Genomic DNA, 25568 nt, shown 5'->3' with positions numbered 1-25568 from the left:
AACTTGCCTTAGTATACTATCGTTAATAGATGCTCTTCACCAATTGTAGCCGTTCTGCTGCGTTGAGGCTTTATCTGAACTTCCTCTCATCTAGAAACTCCTGAACAACGTCCTTGGATAAACTCAAGATGGGAAGCGCTAGATGCGTGTGATCTTTCAAGCTTCTCTATCAAAGTATGCAATAGTTCTCACTCAGCAAGACAAAGCACACGTATTGCTAGCATGGGCATCGAAGATTATCTCCTATATAGACATATTGGCAAAGCCAGCACAATTTCCCACCAAATCCTATCTCGCACTCCCACAGACATCCCAACCGCACCCTCACCATCCATCATTTAAAGCTCCACCCTTACCACCCTCCCCCCACTAGCCACCACACCCCCCTTCAATCCACTCTCACCAACAAACAACTCACCCTCACTTCCCCCGCTTACAACAGACGTACCCCCACTCGCCAACCCTCCCTCCGCCAGCACCTCCACCCTCCCACCTCCCCTCACACACACCACCTGATCCGCCAGCGGCCTCGCAAGAACTACACTCCCATCCCTCCGCACCACAAAATCATCCGGTTGCGCAATCATCTCGCCTTGCGCAATGACTTCGAATCTGCCCCTAGACATGGCAGTGTGCGGATCGATAGCCACTCGCCCGAGCAAATTTTGCACCGTGTTGGTGTAGTACAGATACTTAGTTGGTGCGTGGTACCGGATCCCGTTGACGCCTAGGGGCAGCGTAGGATGGGAGAAATTCGCCTTCAGACTCTCGTCCTCGAGCGCGACGGCGTATTTGTTCGTGCGCAGATCGAGTGCGAGGATGTTGCCGCGCCAGCTATCCGCCATCAGGAGTGTATGCGAATCCAGACTCGTGATACCGTTGATCATGGAAGCAGTAGGAATGTCTCGTGCGAGCTCAATCTGCGGAGGTGTGCGCGAGGCATCGATGGTCCAGATTTGGCTGGTGTTGGCGACGGGGGTGTTGGAGGCTGTTAGGTTGCCGACGGCAATGGCGAAGTGGTTGGGAGAGAGATTGGTGTGATTCCGGTGACGGAGTTGCGGGAGGGGAAGGTTGTCAGGAGGGAGGATGTCGGGGGTGAGGGAAGAAGGTTTATGATGTGCACTTCTGCGCGGCCGATGACGGTGACGAGGAGAGAGGAGTTCCGCGTGGACGCGATGTTCTCGATCCAGGTGCCGTTGGGGAATTGATGAACGGTTGCGAGCTTTGCTGCAAAGGCTAGAGGGAGTAGGGAGAGGAGGTTAAGGGAGCTTTTCATCTTTGATAGTTCCTTCTGATGTAGTTTCTTGGATGTTAGATGGCTCGTTGCGTATCGCAGATTTTAGTGGCGATACTCTACAAATGATGTAGGTACATCAAACTTAAATAGCTTGACCGCCGCATCTATATTACCTGAAGCGTACCTCGACTTGCTGAGAAATCTGTGGGTTTGTAATACAAACAGGCACCTACCTTCACGATCCTTCGTCCCACTCAAGGCCCTAGGCTCAAATAGGAAATATGTACTAGCTCGACGTCTGTGCCCACGGGTCAGGCAAGCCGGGAGTAGGAGTTCAACGGACATAAAGGGAAGGGAAATCATTTTCTTCATGATATAAATCTTCAGAAAGGAGAAGGCAATGGCACATAGTCTAAGCATGAAGAGAGTAGCTTTATATCGCTTTAAACGATGCGTATCGAAATGCTACAACGCTAAATCCATGTCACTATATCAACAAGTACCTCCACATGCAAAAGCGCTAAAGACGCCTAGAATCCCACCGCCAACATGAGTCCGTACCCAACGGTGATAATCACAACAAACGTAATGATCGACGCCGGCACGCCGCGTGTCAAGAAGTGCTTAACTTCAAGGTATCGTTGTCCGGTATGTTGGTCTTCCATCATAATGGCAGCTATTAATGGTCAGCAAAGCGGGGTCGAAATAAAGAAGTACCACAGGCGTGGTGGGAAGTGACTTACTCATATTCGGGAATCCACTAGTCGGCAGCCCCATGGCTCCACTAGCCATAAGCACCGCGCCCATGACCAACAAGTTCGGATGCGGCTCGGCCATCTGCTGGCCAACCTGCTGCACAAGCGGCAGTACGATCAGGGCGGCGACTGTATGACTGATAAACGTCGCGACCACCAAGATCAATGCACAAAATACTACGAGGACGCCGTACAGGCTCATGCCCTCAACGCCAACAGTGATTGACTCGGCAATGGTATGCAGCAAGCCAGACGAATTGACAGATTTGCCGAGCGCCAGACCACCAGCCGCGAGAATGATGATGGTCCAGAGGAAGTTGTTAAAGTCTTCTTTGGTGAGGATGCCTGTACCAAAGAACAAGACGAGCGGAATGATGGCTACGACTCCCATGTCGCCGAAGATGGGCTCGAGCTGGTGGCTCACGCACCACAAGATGATGGTGACGAGTGTAACGATGGTGATGAACCATTGTACGCCAGTGAACTTGTCCTTCATGGGGCGGATGGGAACGATGGTGGTACCGCGACCGGGCTTGAAGGTGAAGAGGAGCAGGCCCCAAATACACAGGATGGAAATTATGCATACAGGGAGTGCAACAAAGAACCACACACCCCACGATGGCTCAGGGTTCATGTTCTGGAGAGCAATGAGATTCTGTGGCGAGGCAATAGGAGATGCTGCACCGCCGATATTCGAGGATAGAGCGATACCGAGGAGTAGCGCTTTCGTCATATCGGAGTCGGCGGGAAGATTTCGGAGGATTGGCTGCGGTTGTTAGTTGCGTAATAAGATCTTCTGCACAGAACATACCTGGATGATAGAGAAGCAAAGGACGGGCGCCGCGACGTTACTGATCCACATACTTGCAAACATGGCGACAAACATGTTGGTGAGCAGCACGGTCCTTGGCTTCGTTCCAGCCTTGCTCAGCACAAACGTGGCCATCATCTTTGCAATGTTGTACTTTGACAGGGCAGCCGCAATGGTAAAGCCACCGAGCAGCAGCATAATGACGGGAGTCCACATGGCCGAGAACACATAGCCGGCAGCGTGCTTGGAGTCGAGGCGCTCGTGCGTGTCATCGCTTCGAACGACATCAAGCGTGACAGCCAAAAACGGCACCAGAAGTGATGTCACGAACAACGGGATCGCCTGCGATTGTTAGCGTTGATATCTTCATTCGAGTTCGAGCTCGTACCTCAGTAGCCCACAACGAACTGACAAACACCACCATTGCCAAGCAATTCTGCTGTTCCGGCTTTTCCATGATAGGCAAAACCAGCAGCACGACGAAGACAGCTATACAGGCCAGGAGCATCCAGAAAGTCTTGCTGATTAGCCATTGTGGGCACCTGTACTTTCCAATCGGCGTTGACACTTCCTTGAGATCTGGCTGAATATCATCACCTTGGCGTCGGATCTTCCCGCCAGTTGTGTCGCGTCCGAGAAGCGTCTGGGTGATACCGATGTTGGCTGCCTGCGCCTTTCGCTCGATACCAATCATCTCTCGCCAGACAGTGTTCCGCTCCCAGACCACGTGCTCTCGCAGATGCAATCTCAGCTCGCGCTTCGCCTCGGCGACATCGCCCTTAGTACATAAATGTGCATATGCAGACTCGATGCGGTCCAAGTTTGCCGTCAACTGGTCCATGGTGCTCTGCTGGAATGGGTGTGCTGGGTACACGTATTTGTTGAGGTAGTGGCTCTTGAGCTTGCGATCCAGTATCTTGTCGTACTTTTTGAGCACCTTTTCAAATCCAGTCTTGTTGAGCTGGATAAAAGACCGCAGCTCGCACAGCGACACATAAACACTGACTGTCCGCTTCTTCAACGACACGCCCTCGTCATACAACGCAGAAAACGCCATGTCGTTGTAGTCCTCGAAAGCCACGCTTGTTCTCCGCCGTGACGCCGAGTAGTCGGTGGAAGCTGCCATGTTCTCGTCATGCGTCCGCGAGCGGCGCACACGTCCGTCTGGGCTCTTCTTCCGTAACCGCGATGTCTCGTTGAAGTCGTCGTCAGAATCGTCATCCTCGGCGTGATCGTCGTTGGTGGACTGTCCGCTTGCTGCACTCATGGTGCGGGGCTTGGTGAAGCCGACCTGTCTGAAAATACTGCTCTTGCGCAATCGCTGTTCTGGCGGCATGTGCGCCTGCTCCTGCTCGAACCCATCTGTTTCCTCGTCGTACGACTCTTCGTCCTTCAGCAAGGCATCTAGCTCGTCGTATATCTCATTTTCCTTGAGCTGATAGAAAGACGTGACCTTCTCCAGCTCTGCATCAAGCGTGTTTGTGAAGATCTTGTCTGGGTCATCGATGTCTCCAACTAGCAGGGGCGACGATTCCGGATCGGCGTGCTCGTGTTTCTGGTTGATCTGCGTCTCGAGTGTGTATATCCTGTGCAAAGTCGCATGTCAGCTGCTGACCTTGGTGATGCGCTGCTTTTCGTCTGATGTGTGGTGGGACGTACTGTTTCTTGAGGTTGCTGTATGCGATGTAGTGGTTGCTCCAGTCCGGCACCGCATTAAACTGCAGGCTGTGGGAGAACTTCATCTCTTCGGTCTCGCGAAGCTGCTCGAGCTTCTCCCGTCTCTTCCTGTCCCGCTTGCTCTCACGTGCGCCCTCTTGTGCTGTATGTGTGCGTGTGTCTAGCTCTTGGAGCTCAAAGCTCTGGGCTCTCTCAACGGTACGGTACTGGTTGAAGGCGTCCAGCGTGGTGGTGGAAGTGGGAAAGAGCGCAGCTCAAGGCGGCAGGCGCGACGGGCGTGTGCGCTAGATCGGTGAATGGATGGCGTGGGTCAGGTGGAGGTGCGGCATTCGGAGGCTACCTGCAAGTTGTTCTAGCGTGTGGGGATTGGCGCGGTTGGTGGTGTCGCTCTTTTTGGCTCGTGAGCTTCAGATGTGACGAAGCCAAGAGGATGTGCACGGGTCCGATTCATTGGTTGCCGTTCGAGCCCGCCGACCACCCCTTCGGGAACACTTCGCAGCACCGCGCAATACATCTTGGCTTCTTCATCACAAGGCATCTTTACTGACGACGTGTCTCACAGTCGCGTCGAGTCAACTCGAAGCACATTCATGCATGAGCAAGCGGCTGCCGTGCATCATGAACCTTGCTGATAACCCGACACTCGAAGCTCGCTTAGCCCAAATTCGGCTAACTTCGCCGCTATATCATTGCCCAATGGCCGGTGAAAACGTGTGAATTAGTCTCTTTCCTTACCCGTCCACGCTAGATTGAAAAAAAAGTGTCCAAGTCGTCATAGTCTGTCGGGTCACACTTCAGATACTTCAGGCACGTGGGGGTTGGAAATGATCATCTTATGTATGTGGGGGTTGCAAAGGGTCAGCTTCATTCAATTGTTATAGATTGCATATGACGTCGTCGTTTCCAGCGTCGCGTGATCAGACTGTTCACATGTTAGCAGAAGCATAGAACCAAGTTTGTGGCATTACTTACACCTCAAATCCCAGCCAATCTTGGGTCCAAGTTTGGGTAGCTCCTCAGCAACGCTCTGGACATCCTTGTCACCACGGCCTGAGACGCAAATGACAATATCTTGGTCCTTGCCCATGGTCTTCGCCAACTCAATGGCGCCAAAGACAGCGTGGGATGTCTCGAGCGCTGGAATAATACCCTCTAACTGCGAGAGGATACGGAAGCCCTTGAAAGCATCGGCATCAGTGCAAGCGATGAACTTGGCGCGATCGTTATCCTTCCAGCTGGCAAGTTCAGGACCAACACCAGGGTAGTCGAGGCCTGCAGAGACAGAGTGCGTCTCGCTGATCTGTCCGTGCTTGTTCTGGAGGACATAGGTGCGCACACCGTGGAGCACGCCCTTGGTACCAGCAGAGAGCGTGGCGCTGTGGCGCTCAGTATCGATGCCATCACCACCAGCCTCTACACCAAGTAGCTTGACAGACGGGTCCTTAGAGAACGGGTAAAACATGCCGACAGCGTTGCTGCCACCGCCAACACAAGCAACAACCGCGTCAGGGAGCTTTCCACGCTTCTCCTGCATCTGCTGCTTCGTCTCGTTTCCGATGATGGACTGGAAGGTACGGACAATCGTAGGGAACGGATGAGGCCCGATAGCAGATCCAATGATGTAGTGGGTCGTGTCGAGGTGTACAACCCAAGCACGCATAGCCTCGTTGACAGCGTCACGTAGGGTCTGCGCGCCAGCCTCGACAGCAACGACCGAAGCGCCAAGCAACTTGATACGGAAGACGTTGAGCGCCTGGCGCCTGACATCCTCAGCACCCATGTAAATGGTGCACTTCATGTTGAATTTGGCGCAGACTGTGGCAGTTGCAACACCGTGCTGGCCGGCTCCTGTTTCTGCGATGATCTCCGTCTTTCCAAGTCTGCGAGCAACCAAGACCTGGCCAAGCGCATTGTTGATCTTGTGACTTCCAGTATGGTTGAGATCCTCGCGTTTCAACCAGATGTTTGCACCGCCAGCATGTTCCGTAAGGCGCTCTGCCAGATGCAGATGCCCTGGCCGGCCCATCCAGTCGTAGTAGGACCTGTACTCTTCCCAGAATTTCGGATCGTCAATTGCGGCGCTGAAGCCCTTTTCGAGTTCGGAGAGACAGTCCATAAGGGATTCAGGCACATACTGGCCACCGAACTCGCCAAATCGAGGCGGATGCGCATGGTCCTCGTCGAATCCATCGGAGCCAGTGTTCAGCGCCTCGAGCTGGTCAGCAAGGCCGGGACCATCAGGCGTGTCAGCGTCTGTGATGACCTTGTCGACATGAACACCGGTGGGCTCCTTGGCCTCTGCCAGAGTCTCAACAATGCCGACCTCGCGCGTGGTCGCACGACTACTCTTGCCGCAAATCATGTCGCAGTATTTCTGAACTGCTTCCGCCTCTTTGCCTTCGCCAGCCTGGGCAATGGTGTTGATAATCTGGCTTCCAATGACTACACCCTCTGCGATCTTTCCGACGCTCACGAAGTGGTCTCGTGTGCTGACACCGAATCCGACCGCAGCAGGAATGTTGCCAGAATACTTGTGTACTCGCTCGAGCAGTTGGGGGAGCGCAGCATTCATTGTTCCAGATGCGCCAGTGACCCCCATGCGCGATACGACGTAGATGAAGGAATCGGCAATCTTGCAAAGGACGCGCATACGGTGTTCCGAGGTAGCAGGTGCGATAAGAGGGACGTAGGAGAGACTGAAAAGTTGTTAGCAATTTCATCTTGCATCTCGACCGAGATGAGACGGACCCATAGCTGCGGCAGAAGTTCCTGAAGCGCAGAGCCTCCTCAGGTGGAAGATCGACCATGATGAAGCCGTTGGCACCAGCCTCCTTAGCATCCTGGAGCATGCGTTCCTCGCCGTAGCTCAACAAGGGGTTGTAGTATCCCATAAGCAAGACCGGTGCCTTAAGGCCGCGCTTTCGCGCATCGCGGATCATCTGCAACACATCCCCTGTGTTGATGCCGTTCTTGAGCGCTTGCTATGTTCGGAATTGTCAGATGTTGCTTCGAACGTGGCGAATGACTCAACGTACAGTGTTCGCAGTCTGGATGGTGGGGCCGTCGGCGATGGGGTCGGTGAAGGGCATGCCAAGCTCGATGATGTCTGCGAAAGTCAATTGATGCGTCTTAACCACTTCCGCTGCTCGATTGCCCTTTGTACTTACCGGCACCGCCAGCCTCCATTCCCAGCATGATATCAGCCGTCGCCTGCTTGGTGGGGTAGCCTGCAGTCACATATGTGACGAGGGCCGACTAGACTTTCTGTTAGCGAATATTCTTCCTTCATAAGTATCTCGTAGCATACACGGCCCTCCTTCTTGCATTGGGCGAATGTCTTCTTGATGCCGTCCATGTTGCGATTGAGTGGCTGTGTGAAGTATGAGTGAAGAAGTATGTCCAATTACTGAACAGTGACACGTTTGGGGTTCCTTATGTATCAAGATAGGCGATGACTCAATTGTGTCAACGTGTCAGCAAAGTGAAGGGAGTAGAGATGAGTCTTAGTGTATACAATTTATTGCTGCCGAACGCGGAGATTCGGCGGCGACTCCCCCGCGTTAACCCGTTCTAGGGAAGGCGCGGCGTTCTAAACGTTCGAGACGTCCGACATTGACAAAGGTACACCTTATTCTGCCGCTCTATTCAGCCACTGAGGATACCTGCTAAGTGCGCATTGCCCTGAGACAACAAGATTACCTGAGAAATTCATCAACATCATTTCTCCGCAAGTTCGTGCTCTTCAATCATCACTTTCATATCCCAAAGATGACGTCACTGGACCCTTGAATCTGTCTCGATCTTCACAGTCTCGAGTGCACACGACCATCACTCACCATATCATCTCAAGATGCGGCATACACCTTCAATCATCACCATCAGTCATCTAATATGTGAAACTACCATTTGCATTTTCATAGTGCATTCTAAATTCGCCACGGATTGGAAATGCAATTGACTGGTATTCTTATCTGCAGATTGTCTTCATTACGAAACCCCTATGCCTGGACTGAGACCTCCTTGAGCTCCTCTTGAAGCGCAATAGCGTTGGGCGCAAACTGCGCCGGCTCGCCCTGCGGATCATCCGCACCAGCCTCCTTCATGCCACCCAGAATCATCGAGGTGGGAGCCATAGCCTGCCATTGCCACGGATCAGTGAACGCCTTAAACTTCTCGTCGTGCCACTGCCCAGCGGTAATGTATCGGCCCTCGCTGTCTACAAACATGGTGTCGTCCTCGGCGCGGAGGAAATAAGCGATCGAGTAGCGGTGCTCAGACGGGTTGAAGGGCACGACGCGATGAATGCATGAGTTGAACTTCATGCCGCTGGCGAAGCGCAGAGAATCACCAACATGAACGAACGCGCAGCCGGGCTTTGGTGCGACGAAACCCATCTCCCGTGCACCGCAAGTGCCTGGTGGACGGACTTGAAGACCCCACTGCTCGCTGAAGAGAAGGGTGAGGGAGCTAATGTCGGTGTGCTTCTGGTGGCCGACTTTGTTGTTGCCAGAAATGTCTGAAGGAAGGTAGTGCATCATGGAGAGCTGGCAGTCATTAGTCATGTTGCCTGCTACTGGAAAGACTTGCTTACCGTGGTAGCTGACGGACGATCGTTGCGATGCGAGTTCTCGAAACGCGAAGCCCCGGTCAAGTTTAGACCATTCGACAAAGCCGCCAAGATGACCTTGGTGATCGTGTTGCAACTCCCAATAGTGTTCTCCAAGATCCTCAGTTCACCATTGTTCTTGATCGGCTGAGGAACCTTGGGGCTGCCTCGTTGGATCTCGTCGCGAGAGACCTTGAGCATCTCGTAGCCATCCTTGGTACCAGGGCCAAAAGCACCAGTACGACTGCCAACTGGCTCGTAGCCCAAATGGGACGAGATGAGCCCATACTCGTTCTTCTGCTCAATTGGTGCATCGAAGAAGCGCTTCATGAGCTTCAGCGTCTCTTGCTGATCGCCAAGCATGCGTCCGCCATCGATTGACTGGAGATCGAGGTAGAAGTAACCTTCTTCTTCACAGGCTTTTGTTACTTTCTCAACCTCGGCGGGGTCCTGCGAGAGGAGCAGTGCATAGTTGACAGTCTGCATGGACCAGACAGGCACTTGCTTGCCCTGCCATTCGACCGTTTGCGGGATCTCGGTTACGGGAGCCATGTTGATCTTGATGGTGTAGAAAAAGTTGGAATGACGAGAAGGATATGGATATTTGTCAAGTGAGTCCAGCTCGCTACTTCCTCGCAGTACCTACATGTGGGCTTATATACATAGAGCCCAGACTTCACTTATCGCCTATCGAGGTTGTACCGCATATGGACGTCTACTGATCATGGGATAAACAACCCTGATTAACTCATGTTTAGGAGATATGACGGATAAACTGCAATCCTGTACAACACCACCAACCACGGAGATTATTCAAAAGTACCCTCGCGGTTTCCCCGCTCTCCCTTGTCTCAATGACGGTGGTGGGGCAGCTCCCATAGTAGTGGGTCCGCTCACGCTACCGGCAGATCCTCATGCACCTCACAGCATGCCGACATCAGCGAGTCCAATGAGATTACCATTTCATTCTCGTCCCCACTGGGTCCAGCAAGAACTCTTGGCCGCCAAGCCAACGGCACGGAGGACTTCATCTTTCGATAAGATTGTTATTGAAGAGAAACAGAGTGTTGGAGTACACAATGCCATACACTATCTACAAGAAGATGATATATCAAGATTTTGATGTATGAGGGTATAATATTTAGGAAAGTGAACTCGACAACAATCGTAAGATACTAGGCCTGCAGTCTCCCTCCAGCCAAGCATACACCTGCCTAATCATCATAAAGCACAATACACCTTACTTCGATCGACTGTCTCGACACGTCACCCGCATATACCTTATCCTCAAACGCGCTATGTAGCGCCCTGCGTGCAACCCCCTTATTCGAATCAAAGCACTTGATCAGCAACACGTCCTCTGGCTCCATACGATACTTGTAATACCAGTGATGATCGGCATTATACCTTACCACCCACTGCTTGCCCGGGAAGCCGTTTTCCGTCATATCCGCCTCGACGAGATCAGCATCCGGGACTGACCGTGAATCTGCAACTGCAATCGGGTCTTTGACGATTGTGGCAATCGGCCGCCAGATGTTGATGATTTGGTACCGATGTTTCAACAATTTTTCAGCTTCAGAAGGGAGTTCCCAGCGCAGGCGTATTTCCGCCCCAGCATAGGACTGGTCGACGTGAGTTTTTGTGACGGGTCCGCGGTTCTTCAGGTTGGAAAAGCCGAGGTGGTGCCATTGGGTTGGGCCGCGGCGGACCTTGTGGTTGAAGATGTGTATGCGGGATGCGCCTGTGACGCTGCGGAGGAGCTGCTTGCATTCGTCATAGTAGGTTGATGTGATTACATTCTCGTCCGTGAAGGTCTTCTCCAGGCTTTTGTGACGGCAATATTGGAACCCGGTGGTGTCGAGAGAGTATTGTCTTTCGTCCCCACTAATATCGTGGACGACGAACGGGTGTGCAAGGTGTGGTCGTTCGTTGGTGATATGACCTTTTCCTATAAAAATTGGCGTGGGCGGTGACCCATCTCCAGGATCGTCCCAGTAGTTCAGTGTTGTTTCGACATGATGCTTGTGTTCGGAATGGCCGTTGGGCTTTAGTGGTTTATCCATTTCAACTTGGCAATACTTGGAACGAATGGATACGTCTCTCAGAACTCAGAGTGTGGATGTTGCGAGGCAATTCAAAAGAAGATACGCTGGCGTCTGCAACTGCCGGGATTGAGCATTGCATACACACTCTCTCGGAATAATTCGCTTTGCCGCGGTAATTAATCCTGGTAAAGTCGAATTAATATCCGCGCATTGTAACACGATGACCTATGGACACTGGGCTAGTCCCCCAAACTCCACGTGGCGTCCTAAATGTCGCGAGTGGCGTGACACTGGAGTGTTGAGAAAGCATCAAACAACCCTATGCGGATTTCTCAATGCTTTGTAAGGTAGAGAAGAGAAGCGATGAGCTCCTCGACGTTCATCATTTGTCCGAGACATTGGAAGAGCTAGGTCGAGACAGGGAAGACAACACACATACGTACCTCGGAGACATTAATGACTCTGTTGAAAGCCTACAGTCCTCACTGTGGCCTCTGAACCAGTACATCCACGATAATCCTGAACTTGCATTCGCAGAGTACAAGGCGCACGATGCTTTGACGAAGTACATACGCTCGTTCGCTGGCTGGGAGGTGACAATATCAGCATATGGGATTGAAACAGCATGGATCGCAACATACGACAGTGGAAGGGACGGGCCTGTCGTTTCTTTCAACGCTGAGATGGGTGCATCATTTCTCCGCACATACTCATAACTGATCACTTATTGTCTGCAGATGCACTGCCTGGAATGGGCCATGCGTGTGGTCATAATTTGATCGCAATCGCATCTCTCGCCGCTGGCGTAATAACCGCCAACATAATCAAGAAACACGATCTACCAGGAAAAGTGATCATATTCGGCACACCAGGAGAAGAAGGCATTGGCGGCGGCAAGATCCAGCTACTCAAGGCCGGAGCCTACAAAGGCGTCGACATCTCTCTCATCTCACACCCCGGCATATACAACAATAGTCCCCGCGTGCGAACCACCGCCTTCTCCAGAATCGAAGTCGAATACTTCGGCCGTGCCGCCCACGCAGCAAACAGCCCCTGGCTAGGTATCAACGCCCTCGACGCTCTCATCATCGCATACAATGCGATCTCCGCCCTGCGCCAGCAAACAATGCCCACCGACATCATCGGCATGAACATCACCAACGGCGGTGCACGCCCAAACGTCATCCACGCATACGCCGCAGGCACCTGTGTGATCCGCACCAACACATCTGCCCGTCTCAGCGAGCTCGAAGCAAAAGTCAGCGCATGTTTCCGTGCCGGCGCTGAAGCTACTGGTGCGCGTGTCGAGATCAAAATTACGCCTGGATATGCAGATCATATCCCCAATCGCGTCCTCGCAGCCTCGTATACCAAGTACTGGAACGCTTTACCTGACGTTCCTGAGCCGCAGATACCGTCGGGCGAGCAGTACACGTATGTCAAGGCAAGCACTGACCAGGGAAATATCAGCTATGCGATGCCGAGCGTGAATGCGAGTTTTTCGATTCCGCCTGGGCTGCACGCGGGGCCGCCGCATACGCCGGACTTTGAGGGGGCGGCGGGGACGAGGGAGGCGTTTGAGAGGGCGCTGAGGGTGGCGAAGGCGTTGGCGGGGACGGCAGTGGATGTGTTGAGGACGCCAGGGTTGTTGGAGGAGGTCAAGGAGGAATGGAGGAGGGATATGGAGGGCGCGAAAGAGGGGAAGCAGGATGTGGGTAAAACAGTAGATAGGACGAAGTAGAGAACGCAAACAAATGTAACGACTTTACAGACTGAGAAGTTCGCTGCAATGCACATATTTTGCTTGCTCTTGACGTGTGAGAGCGTCAGGAACCTGCTCACATCTTTTCAAAGGTCGCCGCCCTCTCCATAGACTCCACGGCATCCTTTGCTACAACCTTAGTGTCCTCACTAAGACCATCCATCGTCGCAATCTCAGCGAACCTGTCCTTCCAAAAGTTCCACCTCGCATGACTGAACTCGGCCTTGCCCTTCCAAAGCTCGCCTCCTCTCCCAGGATTACCATGCTTCTTGTCCTTTGGCGTAAGATCCTCTTGTTTCTCGAACAGGGCGTGATGAGCGCCAAAGACCCACACTGCTGCGGCTGGCACATAAGTTTCGTACTTCTGGACTGCGGTTGAGTCCTCGTCGTCCTGATGGGGTGTTTCGAGGGCTTGGCGCATGGCCCAAATGGCGAAAACGAAGTTGTCTGCGAGCTTTTCTCGGACAAGCAGGGCGAGGAAGAAGTTGAGATTTGACCATGCTTGGTTTTCGACTTCGAATGATGATCCGGGTGTGGGCTGGTCGTTGTATGCCTCGCGACAGGCCATGAGCAGATCGGTCTGTTCATTATGTAGGTAATTGTACTGCGCGTTGTTGGGGATGGAGTGCTCTTTGAACGCTGCAACAAGGCGGACGATAGAAATATGGATGTCGGCATCGCGATAGTGTGTTCTTCTTGCCGCATGTAGGATGCTGAACCACAAGTCCATGAAGTTTACATCATCCAGTCTCTCTGCGGCGATCTTCTCATCGATCGGTGTGAGGATCTTCTTGGCTGCATCTTCTAGTTTGAGCTTCTCCTTCAGATAATCCTGGACAACGGCAAAGAAGTAGCTGCCTTCTTCTGGCCGGAACCATCCGCGAACCTTAGCGATCTGATCAATCTTCACGCCATCGTTGTCGTTGCTCGAGACGATCTCTTGGATCTGTTGGTTTTGTTTCTGGTGCGGGGTATCAGCAGCGCCCAGTCAGTATGTGTGCTCGGGGTGACCTACTTCGACCCGCGACATCGTGTCTGGTAGTATCTCACGAGAGGAGAGCTTGATAGAATACTGGAGTTGTGGTGTTGGTGTTGGAAGCGCTGATGTCATTCCTCGTAGGTGGTGTACCACAAGTGCGACACCCCACGTGTCGCGAGATCTGCACCAATTGGCAGTCTGTCTCGATGTCTTTTTGCATAACGATTTACTTGTTTGCTTAGGAGATCCGATCAGAACTGCCAAGTTGTGATAATGAGCAATTCGATTTGTTACTTGCCGTCGGATGGCCAAGAGAGCATTGATGCTCATGCTCTAGCACTTTTGGCAAAGCGTGAACATTTATCAAGCGGATTGTCCTCTAGATCAGGGTATCTCTTCGTACTTATATATGCCAACGCTAGAACGGCTAGTCACATCTCCCTGGACCTTATTGGCCTGGGCCATCCACGGCAAATGTTCCCTTAACCTTCACACACAGATCGCCTTTCACACTCTCCAGTGTTCCGATGATCTCGGCTGACTGCTGCGACCCGACTTGCTTGGTCAAGTCTTTCTTCGGTGAGAGCCAACCTAGCCAGCTCTTTGTAGGTTCTGATTCTGGTTCCGGGGGAGGCGCGGCTTGCCACAAGTTCGGCTGTGAGAACGATGCGCGAAGGATGTAGAAGTCGAGGCTGTAGGTTGGTTTTGCGTACGTTATGCTTAATGAAGTTGGACGATGAATGGCCTCTGCGGAACGACTGTTAGCTTCACCTTGACCAGATCAAACTCGTGCGGACGTAATCGCGTGGGAGCGCGACTGAATTGTATACATACCTACAGCACCATTTGGTCCTCTTACCATCCGCGCCATGGTCTCCTCAAAGATCGTGGCAATGGCTCCTCCATGAGCAACACCAGGCCATCCGGCCAATCCTCCTCCAATCCAAACGACCGCGACCATTTCTTTCGTTTCTGCATTCCAGAACGCTCTTTGTACACCAAACCCCCTAGTGCCGCTCAGAGCACTCAATATGCCAGTCCTACCTTCTGCTTCTTCGCCCTTCACGAAGTCGAAATCTACTTCCACCCAGCTTTTCACCTTGGACTTCTCTGCGACTCCGGTGCCTGTCAGGGCAGTGTCAGAGTGCAGGTTGAAGCTCTGTTTCCGCAGGGATTGCACGATATCTAACTTGTCGACATCTGCACCCAAAGACTCGACAATGAGTTTATCTTCTGGCGATCCGGGGTTCGGTAGACCGAGCGGAGCAGCAAATTGCCGTGCACCCAGGCCTGCGGTCACGCCCAAGGCGAGAATGCCTGCGTACCAAAAGTACGACCAGCGGACGCCAGACTGGAGGGGCAGTTCGAGGTATTCAAGACATGGGTGCTTTCGGCCTGCACGGCTCTGGGAGTACGATCTGAAAGCCGGCGATCGAAATATACACCGCAGTCGCGACATGGCTGCCAGGCGTTGTGTCGTTGATAATGCTGGTGAAGAGCTTGATAGCAGCAACAACATTTACGCGCTCGCCGAGGCATATATACTAGTGGCTTGGCACTAGTATGCACTTCGCATCGACATGATGGCTCTTAGGTGTTTGTCCACACGATTGTATCCTACTGTATATTCCTCGATCATCTTAATTGAATTCAATAGCTCCGAAATATCCTCAGCGTATCACTATCGCCCCGGATGAGGATCCTCTACGTGCCTGATGTCGAGCTCCTCAACCTGAACACCATGAAACATGCGAACCTACACAGCGGATCAGTCCACGCAATCTAGACATGGCGGTTGTTTGTAGACAACTCACATTCATCCCCAACAAATCCGGTGGCGCTTCTCCAAACTTGTCCATCCTCGGATCGAAAAACACGCTGCTCCCACACTTCTCGCAAAACTTGTGTAAGTTCCGCTTCGCACCGAAGGAGTAGTTCTTCAGGGCTTCTTCTCCGCTCTTGATGTGAACTCGTGATCTCTCGGGGTAGACGAGTAAGTAACCATTGCGACTGCAGATGCTGCAGTTGCACGATACGACTTTCCATTGGGGGAGTGGGGGCGAGAGAAGGATCGTGTATTGAATAGTTTCGCAATGGCAGCTTGCTGTATACGTCTGGCAATTATCTGGATCGAATGCAGGGAGGGGCGGCTTTGATGATTCGGAATCAGTCATGGCGATGGAAACACTAGATGTGCTCAGATCAGGGTGTGTAGACAGCAGTTGGAAAAGTCTATTCGTGGGACTCAGCGGGGTATTTGTGTTGACTTCTCTGTAGCTGCCTGCAATCGTCATGATATATACATATACAAGGCCGGTAGTCTACGACGATCACACACTACCGGCGACTTTCCAATGTCTCCAGCTCGAGATAGTGCATCAAAGTCTCCGCAACGTCCTCCCCCAAACAAACCTCAACCAAAACCCTTCCACTACATCTAACTAACCACCATAACTCTACAAAAATGCTATCATATAAGCCCACAAGCTCGCGCCACATGTCTGACCAAGACCGCGCCCAGACTACATCTCGTCGAGCAAAACAGCCCGAGCATTCACACCATTGCGAGAAAATATCCCGAGACCACAATACCAATAAGACATACATCTTCGTCTCCACCAGCCACGGAAACCCAGTCCCACTCCACCGATCCTCGTCCCACCACACCGAATCTCGCACCATCACGCATGTTCCACCGCTTCCAGCGCACAGATCCGGCGTACGACGCTCGTGACCTGACGGACCGGACGCTCCGATTGGTGTCTCAGCGCGTCCCGAAGCAATGGGTGGGGACGTTGTACTGGGCGCGTAGACGGGTGCGTGTACCGAGTGAGTGTGAGGATGGGTCGATTCGGCTGATATTTCACACTTCCACCGACTACTTCTCAGAGAGCCTTGGTACCTACCCGATTAGGCAATCTGTGTTTCAGGTGTAGATAGTAGCAAGATTCTATGTCTATTTGCTGGTGAGGAGACGGACAAACGTCGATGTGGATTTTCCCTGTGTGCTCTGTTAGCCACACGCAGGCCCTACTCGCTCAAAAGTTCACTGTAATCCACATCTTGCCTGATCCTACACACCCGTGTCGCAAAGCCCTGATGTTCTTCAAGCCCACGGCTTGTAAGTACTCACGTCACATGTCAGAAAAGCAAGAGATATTCAAATAATGCTTCATCGATGATTATACTCCTACAGGCTGGCTATGCGTCCCAAGCTCAAAAGAGCCCATAAAGACAGTGAGCCATCATGCAGATGCTACAGGAAAAAAGCAACCCTTTGTAATAACTTTTGAAACTACCGACCCAATGCCAATGTCGCCAATGCTATAGTAAACGTGATGAAGGTACTCGTGTATTACTCTGCGAAGCTGATAACGCCGGGTTGTGCAAATGCTTGTCAAAAGGGTTGGGGTATGTTCGTTGTTCGAGGTCGTGAGGTGGGGGGAAAGCCGAGAAAAGTGTCGATGAAAATGCTGCTGGGGATCTGATGATGCCGTATCCTTGTGTTTGGGGGTATCGTGCTCGAAGTGACCAACATTACATCCAAAGAAGTGTGCATACCCAAATCATCCACCAGTCGTGCCTCTTACTTCCATACCAATTTTCAAGCAAATGTATGCTGTTTATCATGAATGTGTATGCCGTTGAACGCCCATACATCTTCTGCTCGTTACTGCGTCTTCATCTTGGTCGCAAATCTCCTAATCCAAGACCTCCATCATGGCCGCCTGTTTCTCGGGGTCGTCGATGAGCATGCACCGAGCGCGGCAGACATCCTCGACAATATCGACAACTTTTCGGAAGCTCGATGCGGCACCACGCGTCTGGGTGAATCGCGCGAGGCAGAGGTTGGCACGCTGGCCGTGCTCAAGAACGACAAAGAGCTCGATGACGAAGGACACGGGCTTAATCTTGAGATCTGTAGCAAGTCAATGTTAGCGTAATGGTCATGCAATATGAGAACAACGACGAAAAGAACGCAGCATTACATCGCAAGATATGCTCCACCTCCAAGACCTCAACCTTGAAACGCCAGTCTTCCATGCGCCACTCGCTGAACAAAAGATCCGGACAAGGGGAGGAGATATACTTACGGTTGCCTTTGTCAACACGCCCGGTGATCGTATTAGTCTCTCGATCAAAAGTAACGTCGCGGATGCCAAAGCGCTGCCAATCCCGAAGCAAGCGAACCAAATCCTGTCGGACCTTACCGCGGCCAATATGGAAGCACAAAGTCTTATTGGCAGGCTTGATATGCAAGAAGCGAGAGAGCCAGTTCATCTGCATCTCGGGAGGACCAGTGCGAGGTGCCGCTTCGCCGCCGTGCTCAGCGCCAAGATCGAAACCAGAAAGAATAGACGAAGAGCTGAAGTTTACTGCTGAAGAGATGTTAGTACCACATACATATCCTCCAAAGTAGAATTGCTTACTGCCGAGCTCCATCGGTCGCTTGCCCTTGTCTTCCTTGGGCTTCTTGCCGAACAGTCCAAGAAAACCCTTTCGCAGGGCGCCATCGCTCTTAGTCACTGGCGCGCTGCTGTTGCGAATCGGAAACTCGCTGTCATTGCTCTTCGCCGGTTGCTTAGCAGTAAGTGGAGGGAAATAGGTCATGGGCTCATTATTCTCGATTTTGAGACGATCATCAAGGCCGTGCCATGCATCAGGGATCTGAAGTAGGCCCGTTGAAGCCTTCTTCTTGGCTTGGTTCTCCTTGTCTTCGTCGCGATCTCGCTCTTCCGTGTTGCGACGGAACCACAGTGACTTCTTCTTCTTGATGACCGGGTCCTTCTTATCCAGTGCTGTGGTTTGCTGAGCAATACGCGCATTATGTAAATCGTTCTGCACATCTTGGTACGGCCGCACGGTGGAGTTCGATACTGGTTCAGGCCAAGGTACAGAGTGCGCCTCTTTGGCAGCCCTGGAGTTGATGCTCGCACCACTACGCTTGCGGATGTTGAGCGGAGCTATCCGTGTTGGTGATTGATCAACAAGGCGGATCGTCTGCTGCTCGGTCGCCGCACGATTGACTTGTGGTCTAACGGGATCAGTAACAGCTCTATAGTTGGGGCTATAGGGCTGTTCAAACCGGTCATCGCTGTCTTGCCTCTCTTCTGGGATAGCATGCAGAGGTAGAGGATGCTCTGGAGACTTTGCAGGAGCAGACACAGTGCGCTTGCTGTTGGGTGCAGGCAGCATCAAACGATCCAAGTTCTCGAGGACCTCGTTGATGTGATCAGTATTGTCGCCATTTTCTTCGTAACGTCGGGCAATTTCCGCACGAGTCTCTGCCAATTTTCGCTGCAGGAACGTGTTTGGCGTCTCGTTCGGGACAGGCGGTAGTGGTCGCTGAGCTAGCGCACCCTTCACGTTCGGGGTCAAAATCGAACTGCCACCCGAGTCCCTGGTGTTCGAGAAGGAAGTGGGTGGAGTGTCATACTGGGACATGTCACGGAGCACCTCAGTGCCTGACGTCCGAACGCTCGAGCCGATGGAGGAGCGGTTGAAGGCGACCTCCATAGCCTTGCCCAGCTCAGTGCTGACCTTTCGGGCTTCTGTCTGAATATATTTGGATGGGCTCTCTGGCTTCCGGTGCCTCAGGCGCGGCTTCTCCATCCGAGGAGTGGCCCGGGACTTCGATGATCGATAAGCTGAAGAAGGTTGACGCGTACTCGACCGATGAGACGAGCCGTAGTCGGATGTTCCATAAGAGCCAATTGAAGTATGAGGACGATGGACAGGTGTGTTCTCATCAGACGTGTATGCCATGGCACTGTAGTCAATGCTACTACCAGTAGCTACGGAAGAACGTCTATCGCGCAAATGAGAGAAGCTCACACCTCGTCTACCGATGCCACCTGAACGTGCGACAACCGGAGGACTGCTCGGCCAGTGCGAACTCGCCAGAGAAGCGCGTGACATAGAACGACGCTTCATGGATGCGGACCGGTGCGACGGGGTGCTTCGGTATGAGGAGCACCGAGACAAAGCAGAGCTACGCTTCGAGTTGTTGCGCAAGGCCTGGACGCGCAGAGAGCTGACCGTTGAATGCTGTCCCGTTGCTGTAGCTGGACGACGCTTGCGGGGCTCGCTGGCATTGCTGTGTTCGCGGTGTATAGTAACGTTCTGGTTGATGACCGCTTGTTCAGGTATAATTGGCTGTCTCGACGCTCGATAAGGGTCATAGCTGGCTTCCGAGACGGGCGACTCATAGAAGCTGTGCTGAGAGTAAAGATGTTCGTTGTTGAGAATTGAGTAGGCCGACTGCGAGCGTTGATGCTTGTGGGAAGGCATCTCTTCGACATCCTTACGTGTAGGGGTATGCCGCGTGTTGTGATGGTGGTCGCTGTTTGACCTCGCCACAGCATGATGCGCATCAGGCTGATAGTTCTCGAGCTGATCGGTATGGTAATTCCGGAGCGCCGAGTAGAAATACTTCTCTTGATTTGCCCTGTATCAAGTTAGTAGCTGCGCCTAGGATGTGCACAACATATGCTTACTCTTTGCTTAGAAGACGCTGTATCAAGACCTCTTCCTTCTCGCTGTGCCATAATGTACGTAAATATCGCAGAATCTCGCGATCAACAGTATCTCGCTTGAGTGACGTCCACTCTGCAATCGCGGGTAGAGGGCCCGTCCAGTGGTCCACCGTGGCAAACTCTCCAACAAAGTTGAGCTCCTTCTGGTACTTTCGCATGAATGGGTGGTTCCAGATATCATCCAAGCCTATCCGACGCTTCGGGTCTGCAACGAGTATACGTCGGATGAGATCCTGAGCCTCGGGTGATATGTTGTCCGGCATGACATACTTTGCGGCTTGGATGTCGCGGAATAAGGCTCCCAAGTGCCTGTCCTCGCCCGAGTAGTTGAAAGGAGGTGTTCCAGTCAGGAGAACGAAGAGGATAACGCCGCAGCTCCACACATCTGCCTTTGCGCCATCGTATGATGTGGTCTTGATAACCTCTGGCGCGGCATAGTGCGGGCTTCCACATGGCGTGGTGAGCTTCTTTCCCACGGGCTGTAACGCAGCCATTCCGAAGTCGACCAGCTTGACAGTCATGGTATCTCTGTCTAGTAAGATGTTCTCCGGCTTTAGATCTCGATGGTGAATGTTGATGCGGTGACAGTAAATGAGGGCGGCGATGATCTGTCGGAAGATGTGTACAGCGTGAATCTCGATTAGACCCTCCTGCTCATGGATGAAGCTGAAAAGCTCGCCGCCCTCGACGTACTCCATGATGAGGTAGCTATACGAGGTTAGACAGCATTCAGTGTGATGATGGAGGGAGTGGATCTTACAGCTCATTGCGATTTTCCCAGATGTCATATAGACGGACAATGTTCGGGTGGTCTAGCAGCTTCATGATGCAAATCTCTCGCTCCAAGCCGAATGGGATGACCTTGCCCGTGGTCACATCCTGCTCGGCACTCTTGATCAGATTGGCCAAGCTCAGCGCGCGCACCTTTTCTGCGGTAGCCTTGGAGATGATTTTCGCAGCACCGTACTGCCCTGTGCCAGTGTGCCGGACGAGGCGTACACGCGAACAGCCGCCGCGACCGATGGTCCTGCCCAGCTGCCATGGGCCAATGCTTGTCTTGCGTCGCCGGTTGGTGCTGGAAGCATTCGTGCTGGCGTTTGAAACCTCGGAGTCACGCTTGTTGCCGTGTGGGCGGGGGTAGTGGGCTTGGACGGCAGAGAGACGCTTGTTCTCTGGCGAGGGTTGTTGCTCGTGACGTACGGCAAGCGAGCCATTGGGCACTAGAGACTCGTTGTGTGGGAGAGGCTGCGGTGAGGAAGACGGCATCTGGTCACGGCTAAGCTTGTCCCCTCGACGCTGAGCTTGCGGGACCTCATTGCCGCGGGAAGACGTCTCGGCGAGGGCGCGCCGACGCGTCGGTGGACGGCCCTGCTGGCTCTGGTAGTTGTGGTCCATGGCTGTGGACCTGGCTGGTAACTCGTGGTGCAGTGATCAAGGACGAGGCGCCTTGATGCTCGTGCAGTGCGGATTACAATTAGTGGGTAGGGGGGATAGGCCAAGATGCACTGGATAAGAGATGCGCTCGACGTCCGAGCACTGAGACGCGGTGGTGTTGGCGAGGGAGGGTGTCGCAGTGGTTGTACGTCTACGCGTGTGCCATGATTGTCCCGCCGTGTTTTGTTGTGTTGTTATGTTCCTGCTGTTGCTATTGCGACCACTCGATGCCCCGCTCGGTGTGAGTCGGAAACAGGCGCCGGTAAAGGAGGGGCGGCAGGCTCTGCGATGGCAAGGAAACCTACTCGTTGACCCAAAAAGCTAACAGGTGTTGGATGGCATACAATGGCTGGTGTGTCGATGTTGGGGAAGCAATGTTGGGAGGAAAGACAGAGCACGGGCCGGCTCATGCAGGTGGAGGGCGCGCAAACGCTCAAACGGCAAGTGCTCTTGTCACGCACCAGCAGCGATGGGATCGTCGTCGAAAGGCAGGTGTGACCTCTGTCCTTTCCGAGAAGCGCAGCCGACAGTCGGGGATTCAGTGGAGGAAGAATGTGCCAAGCATCGCGTGGGAGATGGGAGAGGAAGGGTGGTGTTTCTGAAGTCCAGAACGGGACGAGAGGAATGGGTTGTTCGGAGAACTCCACAGATATGCAAAAAATTGCGCCAGAATCTTGTGACTGTGATGAATTCTTGGCTTACCTCGAGGATACTACTGGGATTCTAGACGATGTTGGGCCTCTACTATCGTCGCTTTCTTGCGCGCCATGGCCTGGCCTGATGAGCGCCCACGTGGACAACACACCATATCGAAGCCCATCACGGAGCTCAATGAGAAAAGATAAAGATGGATCAGACGCGTAGATTATGGATAACAAGCACGTGCGAAAAGGAATGACTTGGGAAAGACGCGTGTGGTAGAGAAATGGAGTGACGGCAAGACGAACAAGACAGTGGCCAAGGAATACCTACGTGCGACCTAAAAGAGATGAACTGAAGACAGCTATAAGCACTGGAAGCTATCCAAATATGTAGGTGTATGCACAACGATAGTTTCGTCGCGAACAAGATGGGACGACTCGAAGGGAGAAGACGTGAGGTTCGAGGGGGGGCGCGAACCAAAGCGTCGATCGCTGCGCGACATGAGCTGCGTGGAAGATGCCGCTCTCGATCTCCGCTCCAGCACCAGGTTGCTGGGTCCAGGTACCGACCAGCCGTCCGAGCACGACAAAACCTTAACGCAGCCTCTCCTCTTTCGAGCACATATTGCATGAACTGTTCCATCGCACACAGTTTATGGTCAGCGACATGCTCCGACGCACACATGCAGAAAACACAAAGCATCCGACGCTGACTTGAGCAAGCTGGAACAAGCGGTTTGAAGAATAGTAAAATATTGCATCTTGGTATTTGCACGCTGCGCTATGGCACCCTTATACCAACCCCTGTTCCTATGTTCCCGCGATACCAATGCCGTGTACTGTGTATGCTTGCGTCGAGCGGGACCTTCTTTTGAAGCAGCTTTCCTGCTGTGTTTCCCGGACCCAAACCTGAAACCGTGCCTGTCCCGCCTTCGAAATGCTCCAACATGTACGCAAGCGATCACGTAGACACACGCACTTCCCGCAGAAGCACAATGGTGCACAATACCTGATACAAGCCCCTGCGTTGCACCAGCCAAAAAGGTATATCCGCCGCCCAGACCGAAAAGTAACATCAACAAGGAAAAATGCAGACCGATATGTTGCCATGCCTGGACACTATACAACGCCGCCCAAGGTATATCCAATGCGTGCCCAGGGCTTATCCCAACCTCAAATAAACAATAAACATCAAACATGAAGATCGTGGCTAAATACTTGCAGCGAAGGTATTGGCTGGGGGGAAAGTCGCCCACGTGCCATAAAAGACAAAATATGTACTTAATACAGGGCGAAAGAAGCGGAGATAAAGGATCCGAACACTATGAACGATGTCTATTCGTGCAAGATGCCAATTTTGGAATCAGTGCGCTCGGACTTTGGTGAAGCGCTTTCACGTTTGCTGTCGTCGTGCGCGGCAGCAGCTTTTCCGCAACCTTTGACAAGAATGTGGCGCTGTTGAAAAGTTAGTACAAGATAAAGTTGATCGAAGAGGGCCTGGCACGTACCTTTAGCGCATCCTTGCGCGAGAAGCTCTTGTCGCAGTGATTGCAAGGGAATGGCTTGACTGCCAAATGTATCCTCTTGTGCCGCTTCAAGTCGTGGTTACGGTTAAAGCTCTGTGGGCACTGGTCACACTTGAACGGGCGGTCATTCGTAGTAGGCTGCTGGTGAGGCGGATGGCCAAGGAAGTGAGGCATAGCCGCAGCGTGGCCGCTGTTGAAGCCCGGCATCATGCCAGGGTGCACACCAACTAGAGAGAGCTGTCCACTCGGGTTCTGCACGTTTGAGAAGACTGGTGCTGAGCCTGGTTGGTATGTTGACTGTGGTCTCTGGTACGGATATGGAGAATGCTGTGGGTTTGAGGGTATCGATGGCATCTGCCCTTGCGAGACAGCCGGCGACATGCGGGACATGGATCCTCCGGCACTGATTGGGCTCTGCTGTTGGCTCAAAGTTGGCGAGGGACCAGTGGAATAAGAAAAACTCGAGTGTTGTGGCGTGCTCGATGGCTGGTAGTTGTAAGTCGGGGTTGGCGGATGTGGTTGTCGGAAGGAGTCTTGAGCCAACGACGGAGACTGTTGAGGAGCAGAAGACGACGAAGGCGTTTGGGCGTGCTGGCTCATCATATGATGAGGCTGCTGTTGTGCAGACATAGAAGGCATACTCTGCCCGTTCGATGATGGCGTAAATGGTGGCAATTGCTGGTTCAGCTCATATGGTGGCGGGTTCAGCCCTTTTCGAAGTGAGTCTTGATGGTCGAATTGGCGATCATTGCGTAGCTGAGCGAACATACCTCCACGGGCTTGACCATATTGGTTTTGTTGCTGCTGGTGTGCTGGTGGATATCCGTAATGTGTTGGGGCTTGGGCTGGGGGAGAATAGATGTAGCTGCCATTGGAGTAAGACATGGTTGTAGGATGCGAAATACTTGATGATCCTCCCGAAGAACTCAGAGCATCGCCGTGGAGAGTGTTTGGTGGAGTAAGCAGGTTGCCGACACTTGCGATGGTGGTTGGGGCTTGTGATGACTGCGATGCGTTGATGGTATTGGTGAAGGGGTATTTGTGCATTGGCGGTGGGGGCAGCTCAAAGCTACCCAATTGCGCCGCGTGAGGTCTTCGTTGGGAAAAGCTGGAAGGTGCACCCATTGGGTCAGACCCAGGATGCATCGAAGCCGGGTGAGCCACTGCAGCAGCCACTTTGGCGGTTGTGTCCCGGTTAGGTCCTGATGACCTAACAACTTCGGGTGAAAGAAGGTGTTGGGGAAGGATGCAGCTGTGACGCTGCAAGTAACGAAGTCGAGAAGTGAACGCCCGTCCAATAGCACCCACGTGAAGGCTGATGGTGATCCACGAAAGGCACCTGCCCGATTGTAGCTCAGAGGCGCAGTGTGAAAGGCAGAGGCTCTAGTGGAAGGGGACAAGATGCTGATGATGAGCAGGCAGTGGAGCGGAGGAGATCTTGTAAAAGGTCCTACACGTACACAGACGCCTGGTTCGTGTCGAAAGATGACTATGGTGCTCCCGGTAACTGGACTTGGGCGGCTCGAGGCGGCAAATGGCAACTCCGAGTCGAAGGA

General features: G+C 52.8%; 12 protein-coding genes across 12 annotated transcripts; 3 read left to right on the top strand and 9 right to left on the bottom strand.

The window, feature by feature from the left end:
- Positions 1-338: 338 nt before the first annotated feature.
- On the bottom strand, positions 339-1276 carry SNOG_07361 (hypothetical protein; the record flags this gene model as incomplete). Its single annotated transcript, XM_001797646.1, has 2 exons — positions 339-1037; positions 1124-1276. 2 exons carry the CDS (start codon positions 1274-1276, stop codon positions 339-341), a joined length of 852 nt encoding a protein of 283 aa, XP_001797698.1.
- Positions 1277-1767: 491 nt separating this feature from the next.
- SNOG_07360 (hypothetical protein) lies at positions 1768-4994 on the bottom strand (the record flags this gene model as incomplete). Its single annotated transcript, XM_001797645.1, has 6 exons — positions 1768-1913; positions 1981-2758; positions 2804-3145; positions 3192-4389; positions 4463-4733; positions 4919-4994. The coding sequence occupies 6 exons, from the start codon at positions 4992-4994 to the stop codon at positions 1768-1770; spliced, it is 2811 nt and encodes a 936-aa protein (XP_001797697.1).
- A 403-nt stretch (positions 4995-5397) lies between these two features.
- SNOG_07359 (hypothetical protein) lies at positions 5398-7835 on the bottom strand (the record flags this gene model as incomplete). The annotated part of the gene is made up of 6 exons (XM_001797644.1): positions 5398-5402; positions 5453-7176; positions 7229-7461; positions 7516-7622; positions 7648-7735; positions 7788-7835. 6 exons carry the CDS (start codon positions 7833-7835, stop codon positions 5398-5400), a joined length of 2205 nt encoding a protein of 734 aa, XP_001797696.1.
- Positions 7836-8478: 643 nt separating this feature from the next.
- SNOG_07358 (hypothetical protein) lies at positions 8479-9638 on the bottom strand (the record flags this gene model as incomplete). The annotated part of the gene is made up of 2 exons (XM_001797643.1): positions 8479-9024; positions 9072-9638. The coding sequence occupies 2 exons, from the start codon at positions 9636-9638 to the stop codon at positions 8479-8481; spliced, it is 1113 nt and encodes a 370-aa protein (XP_001797695.1).
- A 662-nt stretch (positions 9639-10300) lies between these two features.
- SNOG_07357 (hypothetical protein) lies at positions 10301-11152 on the bottom strand (the record flags this gene model as incomplete). Its single annotated transcript, XM_001797642.1, has 1 exon — positions 10301-11152. One exon carries the CDS (start codon positions 11150-11152, stop codon positions 10301-10303), a length of 852 nt encoding a protein of 283 aa, XP_001797694.1.
- A 317-nt stretch (positions 11153-11469) lies between these two features.
- SNOG_07356 (hypothetical protein) lies at positions 11470-12685 on the top strand (the record flags this gene model as incomplete). The annotated part of the gene is made up of 3 exons (XM_001797641.1): positions 11470-11821; positions 11872-12578; positions 12605-12685. 3 exons carry the CDS (start codon positions 11470-11472, stop codon positions 12683-12685), a joined length of 1140 nt encoding a protein of 379 aa, XP_001797693.1.
- A 287-nt stretch (positions 12686-12972) lies between these two features.
- Positions 12973-13926, bottom strand: SNOG_07355 (hypothetical protein; the record flags this gene model as incomplete). Its single annotated transcript, XM_001797640.1, has 2 exons — positions 12973-13842; positions 13912-13926. 2 exons carry the CDS (start codon positions 13924-13926, stop codon positions 12973-12975), a joined length of 885 nt encoding a protein of 294 aa, XP_001797692.1.
- A 397-nt stretch (positions 13927-14323) lies between these two features.
- SNOG_07354 (hypothetical protein) lies at positions 14324-15514 on the bottom strand (the record flags this gene model as incomplete). Its single annotated transcript, XM_001797639.1, has 3 exons — positions 14324-14466; positions 14710-15280; positions 15497-15514. 3 exons carry the CDS (start codon positions 15512-15514, stop codon positions 14324-14326), a joined length of 732 nt encoding a protein of 243 aa, XP_001797691.1.
- A 533-nt stretch (positions 15515-16047) lies between these two features.
- SNOG_07352 (hypothetical protein) lies at positions 16048-16811 on the top strand (the record flags this gene model as incomplete). Its single annotated transcript, XM_001797638.1, has 3 exons — positions 16048-16082; positions 16188-16258; positions 16363-16811. 3 exons carry the CDS (start codon positions 16048-16050, stop codon positions 16809-16811), a joined length of 555 nt encoding a protein of 184 aa, XP_001797690.1.
- A 765-nt stretch (positions 16812-17576) lies between these two features.
- On the bottom strand, positions 17577-21806 carry SNOG_07351 (hypothetical protein; the record flags this gene model as incomplete). Its single annotated transcript, XM_001797637.1, has 6 exons — positions 17577-17794; positions 17865-19523; positions 19741-19867; positions 19915-20323; positions 20373-21119; positions 21172-21806. 6 exons carry the CDS (start codon positions 21804-21806, stop codon positions 17577-17579), a joined length of 3795 nt encoding a protein of 1264 aa, XP_001797689.1.
- Positions 21807-23423: 1617 nt separating this feature from the next.
- SNOG_07350 (hypothetical protein) lies at positions 23424-23667 on the top strand (the record flags this gene model as incomplete). Its single annotated transcript, XM_001797636.1, has 2 exons — positions 23424-23530; positions 23625-23667. The coding sequence occupies 2 exons, from the start codon at positions 23424-23426 to the stop codon at positions 23665-23667; spliced, it is 150 nt and encodes a 49-aa protein (XP_001797688.1).
- A 154-nt stretch (positions 23668-23821) lies between these two features.
- Positions 23822-24800, bottom strand: SNOG_07349 (hypothetical protein; the record flags this gene model as incomplete). The annotated part of the gene is made up of 3 exons (XM_001797635.1): positions 23822-23941; positions 23995-24426; positions 24783-24800. The coding sequence occupies 3 exons, from the start codon at positions 24798-24800 to the stop codon at positions 23822-23824; spliced, it is 570 nt and encodes a 189-aa protein (XP_001797687.1).
- Between the last annotated feature and the right edge of the window lie 768 nt (positions 24801-25568).

This window comes from Parastagonospora nodorum (genome assembly GCF_000146915.1).
Source record: "Parastagonospora nodorum SN15 chromosome Unknown scaffold_11, whole genome shotgun sequence".
Taxonomy (NCBI): domain Eukaryota; kingdom Fungi; phylum Ascomycota; class Dothideomycetes; order Pleosporales; family Phaeosphaeriaceae; genus Parastagonospora; species Parastagonospora nodorum.
This window is presented reverse-complemented; position numbering and strand designations above follow the sequence as displayed.